The 18366-nt window shown below is 42.5% G+C and overlaps 1 protein-coding gene across 1 annotated transcript; it reads right to left on the bottom strand.

Annotated features, from left to right (window-relative positions):
* Positions 1 to 4377: 4377 nt before the first annotated feature.
* Positions 4378 to 6586, bottom strand: LOC106560369 (forkhead box C1-A). Its single transcript, XM_014123228.2, has one exon. It carries the CDS (start codon positions 6313 to 6315, stop codon positions 4903 to 4905), a length of 1413 nt encoding a protein of 470 aa, XP_013978703.1. The 5' UTR covers positions 6316 to 6586; the 3' UTR covers positions 4378 to 4902.
* Positions 6587 to 18366: the final 11780 nt, after the last annotated feature.

Here is an 18366-nt window from a genome sequence, read left to right on the forward strand (position 1 = left end):
AAAATATGTCTTAATGCATCAGACAGGCGTTAGACAGATGTGAAAAGCGGAGATTGAACGACAGTGAATTTATATATTATACATCATTCATGCGTTGACGTGTTATTGAGGGGCGTGTAGGTTTGTCTTGAAGGCGCCCGGAATTGTTGTGATTGTAGGCCTTAACAGCTTCATTTAAAGACGAGGTCTCAGTTTCGCGTTACACATCCTCTTGTTTGTGTGTGTGTGTGTGTGTGTGTAATTGCTGTTGACTTACAAATTGATTTGATAAGCTCTTGCACATACAGCCCCTCCTAGTCTGTGTTTCATGCCATTCTCACGTTTACTCTTGAAGTTTCAAATTCAGTTTTTAGCTCATTATGGAATGTGAAAAACCGAACGAATCACCCAATAAAATTGAATACTTGGGAAAATTGTATCTGTTGTCATAATACTTTAATCAAATAGCTTATGTGGGCCTATTAGACTATTGCCTGCAAAGTCAGCATGTTTGAGGGAATGTTACTATTTGTTTTAATTATTTCATTGTCATAACTATAACGCATAACGAAGAGTTTGTAAGTGCAATTCCTTAATTTTGTTCTTATTTTGGTATTATTAAATCAAAAGGTATAACGATATCCTGTCATCGTTATTGCAGCAGAACGCCTCGCCTTAACTGTGTTAATAAAATTGGTATTTAACCACTAACCATATTTAATTCACGTTTAATAACATAATTGTAGGCTACATGCAATGTTCAATATTAACAAGGTGTTAAGCTGCAGAACGCCTTATTTGATCTGAAAAATGGACAAGCCTTATTTTTAGACGAGCACGCCCCTCACTTTAACTTTAAAGTTAAAATGAATAGAACACAGTTGACCTTTATTTAAAAGAGATGTCTCCACATAATTGTCTCCACATAATTGTCTCCACATAATTATCTATGTTTGTGTAGAGGCTTATAGTAGGCTATAGTGTGTATGCTGTAATAGTGCATTTATGTGCGTGTGGAGGAGGGTGTCCAAGTAAACTAATCGATTAGTCATCTGTAAGTTGTCAACAGTAATATCCATAATGTATTCTGTTGTTTCTGTGAACAGCGCATGAGAGTATGTTAGGCCAGGAAAGGTATAGGCCTATAGGCATCTTTAGAAAGCGACTGCGTGCTCATATAGTGGCAGCTCGTCGCTTTGCCCTCTCATGAAGCATTGTTGACATCCTCCCCATTGACCTTCGCCTCGCGCTCTGCCTTTTCCGTCGGATGAAAAATGATTCTGCCGCTGATTGAATTTTATTCCTTCCCGACCTGGTCAGCTAGAGAGAGCGCCATCAATCTCTGTGCGCCGACGTGACGTGTGTTTATTCCTTCGGGAAAAATCTGATGACTTCTATTAGCGCAATTACGGCTTGGCATCTATGAGTGAGAGGATCAACATTTTAAATATATGCTTATTGAATTATTGGTAGGCCACTATTTTTATTTAAATCTAAACCTATTTGTATTGGTGTGATGCAGTCTAGGCCAATGCATAGACCTATAGTGGTTACTTTTTTGTTGTCATAATAAAAACTGTAAATGGTATTCTAAAGCCTCTAGCCAATAAACTAGAAGGGTCTTGTTTTCATTACCTATACACCAATAGTTAATGCTCCATTTTAAAATGTAGATCAAAATCTCCAGGTTAATAAGCAATGTTGGCTTTGTTTAGGCCTAGGCTTACCCGAAACGCAGAGACTGACTGGAACAACTTTACTTTGTGCTGCCTGTGCTGTCAAGCAGGCTATACTCAGGGGAGCATTTGTGCTGCGGTGTAGTGTTCCCTGCTCACTCTCTCCATTCTCAATCCAATACTTTCACGAGTGCAAGCGATCACAACAAAGACACATTTTCAATGCCTACCAGGGAGAAGTAAACCCCTTACCCTCTTCTGCGTCCCCTACCCCTCCCGCCTCCCCTACTTGCCCCACGGACACACCTGCACAAGATTTGGGCCTCAGCAAAGCACTGGTGTCAGAGAGTAAAAATATATCCTCTCCACTCCCCTTGTTCCTGAACTCACGGAGCCCAGGGCCGCCGGCAGCAGGCAGCAAGACTCAGCGCAGAGGTATGTCATATAACAACACCATATAATGCATAGGCTACATTCATTACTCTCATACGTCTGACTGAGCCCCAGGTTGCGTCCCAAATGTCACCATATGCTCCTATATAGTGCACTACCTTTGACCAGGTGCACTATACAGGGAATAGGGTGCCATTTGGGAAGGGCGGTCGCCAGTCAGTCAGTCCGTGTAATTGTCAGACCCAGGGCCGCATGCTTAGAGGCCGCGGAGGAAGGGACAGAGAATGTAGTTAACACAATAAGCAAGCAGATGTTTTCTGTAAACCCCTGTACACTCAATTAACAAGCTGTAATGACTACCAATTGTGACTATCGAGACGGACACACGCGCGCGCGCCTATACAAAACATTCCAAATGTTTGATGAAGTGGTTTGAATTTAGTTGTGAATTTGTTTTAACTGCAAATGTGTTTTATCTGCAATTTAAACAGTTAAGCTACAGTAATATCTTAGCAGCGATATTTGTTTACACATTTTAAATTGTACAAATGAGTTAATAGGACATATTAATAATAATGACGATAATAATAATAATAATAATATAAGCCTGCAAAAGGAGAGTTTCAAAACACATTTTCACACATGTTTCGATGTATTTTCTTGAAAGCGACTGATCTTTTTTTTGTTGCATTGTCTAGATTGATTTTTAAATAGTAAATTAAGTACACCTAATTTTAATTAATCAATGTGTCTGTGTGTGTGTCTGTGTTGGCCTTGTTTTGTTTCATCTTTAATCAGTTGCTGCAGCAACCAAACATCTGGCAAAGAGAATATTTCAGGCATGCGTGGTATGAACTAAGCGTCTGTAAACACACGTGGTCACTCCAAACAACACCTGGATACCTTGGCACCACGGAGCTAGTAAACAGCCACCTACCCCTCCATCAATAAGCCGTGATACAACGTTTGGCTCTCGGCTCGCCCTACATCAAGGACCTGTTAAACTAAAGCCCTGGAGGTGACGATATTGACAAAGGGTCTCGTCTCAGCGAAAACAAACCAAGCAATGCATCTAGACCTTACTTCTGTTGTCACCAAATGTACTCCGTATCTTTCGTCAATCATTATTTCATGATATCAATTAGTGTGATTTCTTAATTACACAAATACTAAATCTCGTTGTGTAAATCTCTACTCTCTTCCTCTCCTCGGTCTCCCCTCTGTTTCAGATTGTGTGCTGTAGCTCAGTGGGACATTTCATTTGCGCTGACTACACAAACATGGGCCAAGGCAGAGGAGTAGGCCCAGTGGCCTACATTTTATTTTAGCTTTGTTATAAGAAAGTAAAATGCCCAAATATTGCACAACCTGTATTGAAGATAGGCCTGTCCTAAAGTTAGAAACAAAACTTGCTAATCATTATTTTAATTTGGAGGTTTTGGACCCAACATTCATACTTTCCTCGATGGCACATCCCACATAGCCTAAGGAGAGATACTGTATGTTGAAACGTGTTACGTTACCATAACAATAGCCTATCCGTTACAAGAATAACTAACAATTACACGGACATATATCATACACACTGAGTACTTGCATAATACACTACCAGCCCAGCAGCAAGCCTGTATATTGCATCCTATCAGATTACAATACACTCAATACAGCAGAAAATCGCATTAGTGTCTGTAGCCTTGTGTGTGTTGTATTGCTTTACGTTGTAATATTGAATACACCTGTAAGTACCTAGACATAACTCCAGAACCCATAAGATTGTCACGTCGTTTAAACTGTGTAGGTTTTACATTTATTTCACTACAGTCCTGCAACGTGTGCTGCCAGGCAAAACTGTGTGCATATGTGCCCCCATTATTGTAGCAGGGTCATAAGGCCCCAGAACAGAACACCAAGACAAGAAACAGAACCCCTTTATTACTCTAAATAGCCACAGTAAATCGTGTCAACACTGTTTGGGGTGTGTTGTGCAATAGTTTGTATTTTAGATATTACATTATAAATACAGAAGATTGAGGTTTACGCAAATATAACTCCGCCTTTTAAAATCACAAATGATTTGAACCATTAGGCCTCAACACTCATTTTGTCTAAACACCACCATGGAAGACACTATGCACCACCAGGGAAGACACTATGCACCACCAGGTTAGACACTATGCACCACCAGGTTAGACACTATGCACCACCAAGGAAGACACTATGCAATCTTATTTTGCAATAATAGGCCAAACTTTTATTTTGCATTGTGTCCCCTATTCTAAAGCATGCCGGACCCCATAGGCCTCTACTGAGAGCTAATAAACCAGACAAATTTAAATCAAATAGAATGTCAATTTATTAGACAAACAATGCAATGCCTTCAGAATAATTTCAACAAATATGGAACAAAAAAATATATAGAATACGTCGGTATACAAGTTCCCCTCCTATTTCACAAAATAACAATATGTAGGACAATTTAAGGCACCTCAATTTGGAAACACTTTTTTGGTGTTTGGTCCACAACATCCAACTATACTCCCTTACTTTCTATTAATAAATTACTATATGCAATTTACAGTGAATAACAAGTTAATAAAATGTTGGATGTTAAAGCAACACTATTTAAAAACAAAGTTCCCAAAGTGAGAGAGATAAAAACTTACGTGTTATTCGGTGTTGTAACACGCGCCTCTCTGTCTGTCATACACACCAGAACAAATCTCACCACTCTCAATCTGTTTAGTCCATTTGAGGATGAATAAAGGACCGGAATGAGGGAGGTTAAAGTACAAAAAGAAGGCAATATATATATTAAAGTTATTCGTTTAAAAAAACATTTTTGTTTTTGTTATTTTCAGAACTTGCCGCAGTCATAAACGAAAGCTCCGGAGGTACGGTAGATGGATTGACCGGAGGGGAAGGCCATCTGACAGCTATTATTTCCGTTAACCGGAGAGCTATTCAAACCGATCCGTTGAGACTCGAACATCTCTCGCATCGAGTGGAAGTTCTGTTGCTGTGCCGGGTAGCTTGTGCCCAGATGTCCCAGGTCTCCGTACCAGGACGCAAGTCGGCCCTGGTTCGCGTGGTGACCACTGTCCTGTCCCGCGCTCAGGTTGCCATGCCCGAGCGGGGATGTGGCCGTAGTGGTGATGGAGTAATCGGGCAGAGTCTCGTCCACGGTGGTGGAGGGCGCAAGGTGGCCTCCTCGGTCCCCGGCGTACAAGCTCATGGCTTGCATGTTGCAATGGTACGTCGCGTTAGAGTTTGTAGATATTGAGTTCTGGTTGCAGTTTGGTGAGTTGTAAGCAGACGTCTGGTTGGGGGAATAGTTAAGAGATAGAGAGGGGGTTATACCTGTCCTAGAAGATGCGATAAGAGGGGACGTGAGCTCCGTGGTGCCCTGAGGCGACCCCCGGACTGAGGTCATGATGTTGTCCACACTGAAGCCCTGCGCTGCGGCCTGGGCGTGATGATGAAGCTCGGGGCCCTCCATGGAGAGGGACCGGGCAGAGGGCACACTGTGAGGGCTACCGGTGGACATACTGCTGCTGCTGCCAGGACTCTCTATCTTGGGCACAGGCAGGCTGGGGGACTCGGCCTGTGGTGGAGTAGAAGTCCCGTTCTCAGTCTTTATGTCCTGGATGCGCACGGGCTGTGAGCCCTGCACGGGCTGCTCGTTCTCCATATCCGGTGCTCCTCTCCCTGACAGGTTGCCTTGCCTGTCATCCTTGTCCTTTTGAACATTACTCTTCTTGAACCGTCTGCGACGCCTCAGGAAGCTGCCGTTCTCGAACATGTTATAGGAGTCCGGGTCCAGAGTCCAGTAGCTGCCTTTGCCGGGCTTCTTGTCGTCCCGGGCCACTTTGACAAAGCACTCGTTGAGGGAAAGGTTGTGGCGGATGCTGTTCTGCCAGCCCTGTTTGTTGTCTCGGTAGAACGGGAACCTCTCCATGATAAACTGATAAATTCCGTTTAGGGTCACCTTCTTGTCCGGTGAGTTCTGTATCGCCATGGTGATAAGGGCGATGTAGCTGTACGGAGGTTTGACCAGGTCCTTGGGCTGGTGCTGCGGGGTGTACGGTCCATACGCACGCGCCATGCTGGCCTGGTACTGGTCTTGGGCTGCGTGAGAGTACATACTCATGGGAGCAGGCATCCCGGTGTACCCTCCACCGGCCGCTGCCCGGTAGTAGCTCTGGTCACTGCTAATGTAAGGCACGACGCCCAGAGAATTGGGGCTGGAGACGGAGTAGCGCGCCTGCATTATCTCCTCCTCGCCTTCTTCCCGTAAAGTTTAAAAGAATAAAGAACTCTCCCAAAAGCTTCAGCAGCACGGAGATGGGTAGCTCCAGTTTCCTCCTCAGCCTCCTTTCCTTTATTTTCTGTGTGTTACAAAGGGAGTTTGGGGAAGTATTTTTAGCCTAAGCCACGGCTCGCCAGGATGACTGGAGTGAAGGCTGCGCACAGTCTACTGTGTCGAACATTGGGAAAACTACGGCTCAAGCATCCGTCATTACAGAGACACTTTTTTTTTTACTCTGCTCACGTTTTGGCCTGTGGCTGCTCCTCCCCGAATGCGTTCCAACATCTAATAGGATGGGAGCTCAACCCGAGCGTGCACGAAAGAAAGCAAAGTTACAGCAGTCAAAAAGCCTTCCAAGTGGTGTTGGCCACACACACACACACACACACACACACACACACACACACACACACACACACACACACACACACACACACACACACACACACACACACACACACACACACACACACACACACACACACACACACACACACACACACACACACACACACACAGAAATTAAATAAGGAGAGGTATGAGGAACTCCCTGCTCCCATAAAATGATTTGAAGGGCTGTATGACTAATATTGCTCAATGTATGCCAATGGTTTCTTCTATATTAAACCATTAAAATATTAAAATGTGTTCCTTAATATTAGCAGTTTATCAAAAACTTTCAGATACCCTATCATATGTGTTAAAATGTGTAACCTGTTGTGAAACATGAAATCGTGTAAGACTATTATGTCAAATTTGATGAAGTCTTCAATCGCATCACCTCAATGGAAATGAATTACAATCTCTATAAATAAAATACAAATAAATAGCCTGCTTATGTGCATTATTTTAATTAGCCTAAATTGAATATTAAACCGGATAAAGGTTTATTTTAATTCGTTTTTCTCTTTATCATTATGGATGAACTAACCTGCACACAAAACTGAGAGGTAGGCTACACGAATGTTACTTTAATTTCTCAATCTCATCCGTTAAAAATGGGTTTATAAAACATTATACAATCAACAACAACAATGCTAAATAAACTACACATTAATTGAATTGAATTTATTCAAAGCACAAAATCAAATGTTGACTAAAAGAATGGGCCCCACATGTGGTCGGTGCACGTAATCTTTTCTGACTGGCACCGCGCAACAGATGGAGAGGTGTCAGAGATTCCACATTATGTAAATCACCAGCTCTAATCTGGAGGAGAGATTATTGTTGTATTACCTTGTTACTGTCATTGCGGGAAACAGGCCTTCATGATCAACATTTAATATAGGCCTATATTATTTCTAGCCAAATGAAGAATACACTTTGGTCTCACTTTCGGCCTACCACATATTAGCCTACCCGAATCAAAAGGCACAGTAGTTTTTATCGACATAAACATGTGTTGAAATCAGTGTTCTCCTCTGCCGTTTGGTTCCGCTACGCTGAGTTCATCAACATAAGCTGCAGTTTAAACTTTAAATAAACACCCAGCGCGAGATAAAAGCGCATGCTCCCCTCCCGGCCCGGGCAGCGCGAGAGGGCGGAATGCGCAAGCTAATTAAAGGTTAAATTAAGATCATTTGGCGGGGGAAGAAGAAACTGCCAAGGTGAGAAAGGTTGACGTAGTGTGAGAGGGAATGCGATTTTAGTGGGACCAAACGGAGCACACGGAGACCTTGTATGTGTCAGTCTCAGTCAAAAGGTGCTAACAATGCCATCAAAATTCCTCCAGCTTTTGCTCGTAGGGCATCACGCACTTTCTCAGGCAGAATGTGAAACTAATGTTAAAATCGAGGCAGGTTCCATCCCTGTATTAGACATTAGGCTAGATTTAACATATTTTGTTGGCAAGTAATAATTGTTCTTGGCCTATGTGAATTTTGGTATAACATATATAACCGAATTCTTTTTTTCTTCTCGAATTTAGGCCTAGGCTATTTCTTATCCAACACTCATCATAGGCTATGGTGTTTGAGGATATCATTGCAATTGTGCATGCATTTTAGACCGTCTCAGTTATTTTATTAGTATGCCTATTAGTATTATTAGTAGGTAGGCTATCAGTAGCCAAATAGTAGCAAATACTATCTATAATCGACTATCTAAATAACTGTCACAGCAGGGTTATTGTGTGGGAACTGAGGGGCGGGAAGTAGAGGCGAGATACCCGGGACAGTAAACACTGGCATATAATAAAAACAATTAAAACCAAGAATTCACAAAATGGGACGAACACCAAATTGAGACTGCATGCAGAATTCTGCAAAAAAGATCCTATGTGTACAACGTAAAACACCAAATAATGCATGCAAAGCAGAATTTAGGCCGATACCAGCTAATTATCAAAATCCGTTAAATTCAACAACCACCTAAAAGGAAGTGATTCCCTAACCTTCCCTAACAAAGCCATCACCTACAGAGAGATGAACCTGGAGAAGAGTCCCCTAAGCAAGCTATTCATGGAGCTCTGCTCACAAACCGACCCCACAGAGCCCCAGGACAGCAACACAATTAGACCCAACCAAATCACGAGAAAACAAAAATATCATTACTTCACACATTGGAAAGAATTAACAAAAAAAACATTGCAAACTAGAATGCTACTTGGCCCTAAACAGAGAGTACACAGTGGCAGAATACCTGACCACTGTGTGCAGACTCAGTGAGCATAGCCTTGCTATTGAGAAGGGCTGCTATAGTCAGACATGGCTCCCAAGAGAAGACATGCTATATGCACACTGCCCACAAAATGAGGTGGAAACTGAGCTGCACTTCCTAACCTCCTGCCAAATGTATGACCGTATTATAGACACATATTTCCCTCAGATTACACAGATCCACAAAGAATTCGAATACAAACCCAATTTTGATAAACTCCCATATCTATTGGATTAAATATTACAGTGTGCCATCACAGCAGCAAGATTTGTGCCCTGTTGCCACAAGAAAAGGGCAACCAGTGAAGAACAAACACCATTGTAAATAAAACCTATATTTATGTTTATTTATTTTCCCTTTCTTTCTCTAACTATTTGCACATAATATGACATTTGTAATGTCTTTAATCTTTTGGAACTTTTGTGAGTGTAATGTTTACTGTTCATTTTTATTTTATTTTCACTTTTGTTTATTATCTACTTCACTTGCTTTGGCAATGTAAACATATGTTTCCCATGCCAATAAAGCCCTAAAATTGAAATGGAATTGAATTGAATTGAGAGACAAGAAAAGGGCAAGTAGTAAAGAACAAACACCATTGTAAATACAACTTATATTTATGTTTATTTATTTTCCCTTTTGTACTTTAACTATTTGCACATCATTACAACACTGTATATATACATGATATGACATTTGTAATGTCTTTATTATTTTGGATCTTCTGTGAGTGTATGTTTGCTGTTGTATTGTTTATTTCACTTTTGTTTATTATCTATTTCACTTGCTTTGGCAAATGTAAAAATATGTTTCCCATGCCAATAAAGCCCTAAAATTGAAATAAAATTGAAATTGAGAGAGAGAGAGAGTGATATTAGGTCAATTATGATCAATGTTATACAATACATTACTTGATGAATTGTATAAACTTAGTAACCGTTTTTTAAATAGTAAATTGCTAAATTATGAATTCATATTTGGTTGGATTTCAAAAACAAAACATAGATAGTCCCTGGTAGTCCTACAGTCCCGTTTCCAACAAAACGTGGGTACAATTTAGAAAAACAATGATATTGTGTCCATTTGTTTTTATTGACATGGCCTATATTTGAATTTATTTTGCACATAAAATATGTATGGCGCTGTTATTATTAGATTCAATAAAGATAGCATATATATATATGCTATATATATTTTCTGTGTAGAATCGAATTTACTTGTTTTTTTTCTGTGAAAATTCACTTACAATTTTTTACGATATTATCAATAATATAGGCTATGGTGAAAAACATTCCTTTTACAATTTAGAAGATTGGTGTATTGGTGTAAATTGAAATATTTCGATGGCATTGACAGACTTTTGGAGCCTAAAAATCGAAGGAATTTGCCACTGACTACTGCGCGTGTCTCGGGATAATTGTAGTGATGAATCCCATTTTACTAGCCTGTTCCCTTCCTACATTTTAGAACTAAAACGGTGGAAGTGTTCCCAGAACTAAATCATAAAAGTTCAAATAAATAGACGTGGTATGTTAGTCTAGATTAGCCAAAGAGGGTGAACAGTGAGACAGAGAAATATGTCAAATATACCAACGCGACGCAGTGTATTGAACGTGTCGGGATTCTTTCATAAGTACTGAGGGAGTCGTGAAGACCAGCATTACGATGACAAGGAAACCGTTCAACACTAGCCACTGGCTAAGCCACCTGCTATGAGGACCAGCGGTTCGTTGGCACTTGGCGCCCCCTGCCGACCATAAATGCCATGGGCCTGCATGTCCGTAATGGAGTAACCTCGTCTCTAGGCTAATTGCGCTTAGGCAGAAGTGTCTGATGAACGGATTGAGCTATGTTGCACATCAATTAGGCTACTACTCAAACCTCCACAAAGTCATCGAATGAAAAGTTATAGAAAAGCCTGAAAATAAGTGATGGTGATTTTTGGAAGCTCATTCCTGTCTGAAAATGTTTCGTCCGTGGGACGGGTTTATAGCCTCCCTCCTCAATGAAAAGATGGAAGCAAGTTCCAAAAATCCCCAAAGGTAGGAAAGGTAGGCCTCCCAAACTCGGTCCTCGGGACCCCAAGTGATCCAAGGTTAGGTTTTTGCCCTAACACTACACAGTTGATTCAAATAATCAACTAATCATAAAGCTTTGATCATTTGATGAAACTGTGACGTGTTAGGGCAAAAGCCAAAACGTGCACTCCTTGGTGTCTCGAGGACCGAGTTTGGGGAACGCTGGACTACAGTGTCAAGGAGCGTCACATCAGGGGCTGTAAACATACGTCTGTTTCTATGGTGCCAGCTCTCTCTGAAATCACAACATTGCCTATAATAACAGAGAATGTATTAAACATAATATTCTCATGTTACTTTTTATTGGGGGAATGTTTGTTTGATTTGTTTTCTCAACTCACACAACTCTCAATGTAATGGCCATGATGCATGGGGTCAGTCAAGAGAAGTAGGCTGGATGCACAACGTGGGTGGCCAGGAACAATTTACAACCACAGGAAGCTCTCAAACTAGTCAAGAGGGCTGCAAGAAAAGGTACATAATTGAGCGCCATGGCTGTGTGCTTGTCTAGTTCTAAACTAACGTTATAGATGGGTGGCTCCTCCTTTGTTAAGGACAAAAGGTACATAATAGTGGCAAAAAAATAGTATGGGTGTTGATGAAGGTCAAGGTGATGATAGCTGCTTAGCCTTTAATGTTACAACATACTCTACTACTCTAAATTCACCTTGGTCATGAACTACATGACCCCCCCCCCATCCCCCATCCAGTGGTGTACTGCAGTTTTGCGGGGCTGCAAGGTTGGCAAACAGCTAACATCCTACAATTTTGTCATGTTGCAAAGAGAAAAAAAATGCGTCTTCATAGCTAATCTTATACTATTCTACATATTTTGCAATGAGGCTGAGAGAAAACATTTCTGTTTTAATGCTAATTTCCTGCAATTCTACACATTGCCATGAGGCAGAGAGGAAAATTGGCCGTTTTATAGCTAATCTCATGCTATTCTAAACAGTTTTGGCTTATGATGTTTTCATATCCTATTTGGGAAGTGATTATGTCATAAACCCTTGAAGTTCCAGAATGGAGTGAAAATGGCAGCCATGTTGGTCAAGGATAAATCCAAACCAGTCTAATTGGAATAAATAGTGTAATAATGTGTAATAATAGTGTTTAAGACATATCAGTGTGGATGACGGATCACCAGCTCAAGCTGAACCTCGGCAAGACGGAGCTGCTCTTCCTCCCGGGGAAGGACTGCCCGTTCCATGATCTCGCCATCACGGTTGACAACTCCCTTGTGTCCTCCTCCCAGAGTGCTAAGAACCTTGGCGTGATCCTGGACAACACCCTGTCGTTCTCCACTAACATCAAGGCGGTGACCCGATCCTGTAGGTTCATGCTCTACAACATTCGCAGAGTACGACCCTGCCTCACACAGGAAGCGGCGCAGGTCCTAATCCAGGCACTTGTCATCTCCCGTCTGGATTACTGCAACTCGCTGTTGGCTGGGCTCCCTGCCTGTGCCATTAAACCCCTACAACTCATCCAGAACGCCGCAGCCCGTCTGGTGTTCAACCTTCCCAAGTTCTCTCACGTCACCCCGCTCCTCCGCTCTCTCCACTGGCTTCCAGTTGAAGCTCGCATCCGCTACAAGACCATGGTGATTGCCTACGGAGCTGTGAAGGGAACGGCACCTCCATACCTTCAGGCTCTGATCAGGCCCTACACCCAAACAAGGGCACTGCGTTCATCCACCACTGGCCTGCTGGCCCCCCTACCTCTGAGGAAGCACAGTTCCCGCTCAGCCCAGTCAAAACTGTTCGCTGCTCTGGCACCCCAATGGTGGAACAAGCTCCCTCACGACACCAGGACAGCGGAGTCAATCACCACCTTCCGGAGACACCTGAAACCCCACCTCTTTAAGGAATACCTAGGATAGGATAAAGTAATCCTTCTAACCCCCCCCCCTTAAAATATTTAGATGCACTATTGTAAAGTGGTTGTTCCACTGGATATCATAAGGTGAATGCACCATTTTGTAAGTCGCTCTGGATAAGAGCGTCTGCTAAATGACTTAAATGTAAATGTAATGTAAATGTTTAACATGATTTTTGAATGACTACCTCATCTCTGTACCCCACAGATACAATTATCTTTAATTAAGGTCCCTCGGAATTTCAGTGAATTTCAAACACTTTCAACCACAAAGACCAGAGAGGTTTTCCAATGCCTCGCAAAGAAGGGCACCTATTGGTAGATGGAAAGAAAAAACAAATTTTGAGCATTGGAAAGTTATTAATTACACTTTGGATGGTGTATCAACACACCCAGTCACTACAAAGATACAGCCGTCCTTCCTAACTCAGTTGCCGGAGAGAAAGGAAACCGCTCGGGGATTTCACCATGAGCCCAATGGTGACTTTAAAACAGTACAGAGTTGAATGGCTGTGATGGGAGAAAACTGAGGATGGATCAACAAAATTGTAGTTACTCCACAATACTAACCTAATTGACAGACTGAAAAGAAGGAAGCCTGTACAGAATACAAAACATGCATCCTGTTTTCAACAAGGCATTAAAGTAACACTGCAAAAAATGTGGCAAAGCAATTCACTTTTTGTCCTGAACACAAAGTGTTCTGTTTGTGGCAAATCCAATACAACACATTACTGAGTTCCACTCTCCATATTTTCAAGCATAGTGGTGGCTACATCATGCTATGGGTATGTTTGTAGCCGTTAAGGACTGGGGAGTTTTTCAGGATAAAAAATAAACGAAATGGAGCTAAGCTCAGGCAAAATCCTAGAGGAAAACATGGTTCAGTCTGCTGTCCACCAGACACTGGGAGATTAATTCACCTTTCAGTGGGACAATAACCTAAAACACAAGGCCAAATCTACATTGGAGTTTCTTACCAAGAAGACAGTAAATCTTACTGAGTGGAAGTTACACTTTTGACTTAAATCTATGGCAAGACTTGAAAATGGTTGTCTAGCAATGATCACAACCAATTTGACAGAGCTTGAAGAATTTTGAAAAGAATAATGGGCAAATGTAGCACAATCCAGGTGTGGAAAGCTCTTAGAGACTTATCCAGAAAAACTCACAGCTGTAATCGCTACCAAAGGCACTTCTACAAAGTGTTGACTCAGGCGTGTGAATACTTATGCAAATGAGATATTTATGCATTTCATTTTCAATAAATTAGCAAAAATGTTTAAAAAAAATGTTTTAACTTTTTCATTGTAGGATATTGTGCATACATTGGTGAGAAAAAGAATGTCATCCATTTTCAATTCAGGCTGTAACAACAAAATGTTGAATAAGTCAAGGGGTAGGAATACTTTCTGAAAGCACTGTAATCATAAATACAGTTTATACAGGTTTTATGAAACGGTTATGTGTACATTGCCTCTAAAATATGTGTAAAAAGACCATAAATGTCTACATTTTTAGTTGTTTCCTTGGAAAGCTGAGACTGCTTTTTTATGATACAATATCAGTACTTGTTGCAGTTACAACATATCTAAGTCCTATCATCAAGAGATCTGATCCAGTGTTGGCTGTGGATTGACTACATTGTGATCTGATCCAGTGTTTGGCTGTGGATTGACTACATTGTGATCTGATCCAGTGTTTGGCTGTGGATTGACTACATTGTGATCTGATCCAGTGTTTGGCTGTGGGTTGACTACATTGTGATCTGATCCAGTGTTTGGCTGTGGATTGACTACATTGTGATCTGATCCAGTGTTTGGCTGTGGATTGACTACATTGTGATCTGATCCAGTGTTTGGCTGTGGGTTGACTACATTGTGATCTGATCCAGTGTTTGGCTGTGGATTGACTACATTGTGATCTGATCCAGTGTTTGGCTGTGGATTGACTACATTGTTTGAATGGAATGTTGGCATATTGTCAGTTAATCTGTAAAAATGTATGGAATCATCCTCTAAACTGTCTGGTTAGCTAACATACAGTGGAGATAAATTCTTGAAATTCATTATGTTCCACAATATCTTATCACAGCACTGTCAAACCATGGTTGACCAACTCCTGAGAAAATGGCTGACCATCCCCCCCATCATGTCAAGAGAGACCCAGCTAAGTATCTCACTGAGGACTTGAGTCCACTGCAACTTGTGAGGCGTCACTGCCCCCATGTGTTTTAATTCCTGTGTTGGATTCTATTAAAACTTCCCAGGTGATGCTGTACAATCTCTCTCAGCACTTTGGCACCCTCTAATGTTACACACACACACACACACACACACACACACACACACACACACACACACACACACACACACACACACACACACACACACACACACACACACACACACACACACACACACACACACACACACACACACACCACCCTAAAAATGCCCCACTCTGACACCACCACTGTCATCTCCTCTACCTCCCATGCTGTATATCACTCCTCCCTCCCTCCCCCTAATTCCTCCCCCTTCCCCTCATTCCTCCCTCCCCTCATTCCTCCCTCCCTTCCCTTCACTCCTCCCTCCCTCCCGTCACTTTTTCTTCCCTCCCTCCCCCTCACTCCTCCCTCCCCCACACTCTTCCCTCTTCCTTCCCTCCCTCCACTCCTCCCTCCCCCTCACTCCTCCCTCTCTCCCCCTAATTCCTCCCCCCCTTCCCCTTATTCCTCCCTCCCCCTCATTCCTCCCTCCCTTCCATCACTCTTTCTTCCCTCCCTCCCCCTCACTCCTCCCTCCCCCTCACGCTTCCCTCTTCCTTCCTTCCCTCCCCCACTCCTCCCTCCCTCCCCCTCACTACTTCCTCCCTTCCCTTCACTCCCCCTCCCTCCCTCCTCACTCACCTCCCATTCCTCCCATCTCCCCCCCACTCACCACATTAGTCACAGGCCACTTGATAACATGGCCCCCATCCTTACCACACACACACAAAAGTATTTGGTTGATTATTCTGCTCCATTCGATGAGAGAGAGAAAGAGAGAGCGAGAGCGAGACAGAGAGAGCGAGACAGAGAGAGCGAGACAGAGAGAGAAAGAGAGAGAGAGCGAGACAGAGAGAGCAAGACAGAGAGAGAAAGAGAGAGAGAGCGAGACAGAGAGCGAGACAGAGAGAGAAAGAGCGAGACAGAGAGAGCGAGACAGAGAGAGCGAGACAGAGAGAGAAAGAGCGAGACAGAGAGAGCGAGACAGAGAGAGCGAGACAGAGAGAGAAAGAGCGAGACAGAGAGAGCGAGACAGAGAGAGCGAGACAGAGAGAGAAAGAGCGAGACAGAGAGAGCGAGACAGAGAGAGCGAGACAGAGAGAGCGAGACAGAGAGAGCGAGACAGAGAGTGCGAGACAGAGAGAGAGAGAGAGAAAGAGACAGAGAGAGCGAGACAGAGAGAGCGAGACAGAGAGAGCGAGACAGAGAGTGCGAGACAGAGAGAGAGAGAGAAAGAGAAAGAGCGAGACAGAGAGAGCGAGACAGAGAGAGAAAGAGACAGAGAGAGCGAGACAGAGAGAGAAAGAGAGAGAGAGAGAGAGAGCAAGACAGAGAGAGCGAGAGCGAGACAGAGAGAGAAAGAGACAGAGAGAGCGAGACAGAGAGAACGAGACAGAGAGAAAGAGACAGAGAGAGCGAGACAGAGAGAGCGAGACAGAGAGAAAGAGACAGAGAGAGCGAGACAGAGAGAAAGAGAGAGAAAGACCGAGACAGAGAGAGCGAGAGAGAAAGAGACAGAGAGAGCGAGACAGAGAGAGAAAGAGACAGAGAGAGCGAGACAGAGAGAGAAAGAGCGAGAAAGAGAGAGAGAGAAAGAGACAGAGAGAGCGAGAGAGAAAGAGACAGAGAGAGCGAGAGCGAGACAGAGAGAGAGAGAACGAGACAGAGAGAGAGAGAGCGAGACAGAGAGAGCGAGACAGAGAGAGAGAGAGCGAGAGCGAGACAGAGAGAGCGAGACACCATGTGGTTTTTGCTTTTGGAATGACACAAACTGACAAGCATTACAGTGCCATCTACAGGTATTGCCATTTTGATGCACATGCATGGCAGTTAAAAATATATAGCAACCAGGCAGTCTTCTTGTATAAAAACTTGGCATTAGACCTTTTAAGTAGATATAGCCCAAAAAACATCCTCATCATTCCATTGAGAAATTCACATACATTTTCCCTCACAATATGTTATCAGTGTATCAATTTGATCACTTTTATCAATTCAAACAAACTTCAGTTCGTCGGCATGGATTGTGAATTTCATTGTGGGCAATTCCACTTCACTCAGTCATCAACTATGTTTATATTAAAGAAGTTAATTAAGCACAGCAGGATTCCAAAATATTCATAACACCCATATCCGCAAACCGATACATATACCCAAAGAGCATATTGAAATAGATTTTCAAATAAATAACTGCCAATCACCCGTGTGTGAAAAATTCATCCAGTGCAGTCTGCCGGCTGGTATTGGTTTGGAGAGAGAGAGAGAGAGAGAGAGAGATTATCTGGCAGGGAAAGCATGCAGCCCTCTAGGCCAGTTGTAGGACACAGAATCTGTAATCCATCGGAGGAGTGCTGGTTATTTTCCGGTCATGGTTAGAAAGGTTACATCTTTTGTCAAATTGACACCAAAAGGGATTTTTTTAGCTAACCCTAACCCTTTTCCTAACCTTAACCAAATTCTCCTAACCTGCTAAGTTAATTATCCTAACATGCTGTGTAAGCTCAGTGCATTACTCATCTCATATGTATATACTGTACTCTATACTATTCTACTGTATCTTAGTCTATGCCACTCTGACGTTGCTCGTCCATATATTTATATATTCTTAATTACATTCCTTTACTTTGATTTGTGTGTATTGGGAATATGTTGTGAAATTGGTAGATATTACTTGTTAGATATTACTGCACTGTCGGAGCTAGAAACATGAGCATTTCGCTACACCCACAATAACATCTGCTAACCTGCTACAAAAAGGCACATCTGACAATAGCTGTATGCCTTCTAGTCAAAACCTTATTTTCCTCATGGAAAGGCCAGACAGAGCCAGGCCAGTCATGAGAGAGCAGATTGTCAGAATGATAATAAAATGATAAGTTAGTGAGTGGCCAGAATTATAATATAATAATATGCTAACACAGTGAATGGCTGTGGAGCTGAGTGGTTCTTCCTGTTGTGGTTTGGCCAATAGAAGCCCTCAGAGAACTTGAAGTATGCAGGCTAGGCTAAAAGAAGGCTGATGGTATTGATGAAGCAGTGTGGGGGAACTGAGATAAGAGGGCGACTGGCCAGACTGGCCAATGTTCACTTCAACCCTAACCCTAGCTTCAAGGCCACAAACTGCACACA

This window comes from Salmo salar, chromosome ssa10 (assembly GCF_905237065.1).
Source record: "Salmo salar chromosome ssa10, Ssal_v3.1, whole genome shotgun sequence".
Lineage (NCBI taxonomy): Eukaryota > Metazoa > Chordata > Actinopteri > Salmoniformes > Salmonidae > Salmo > Salmo salar.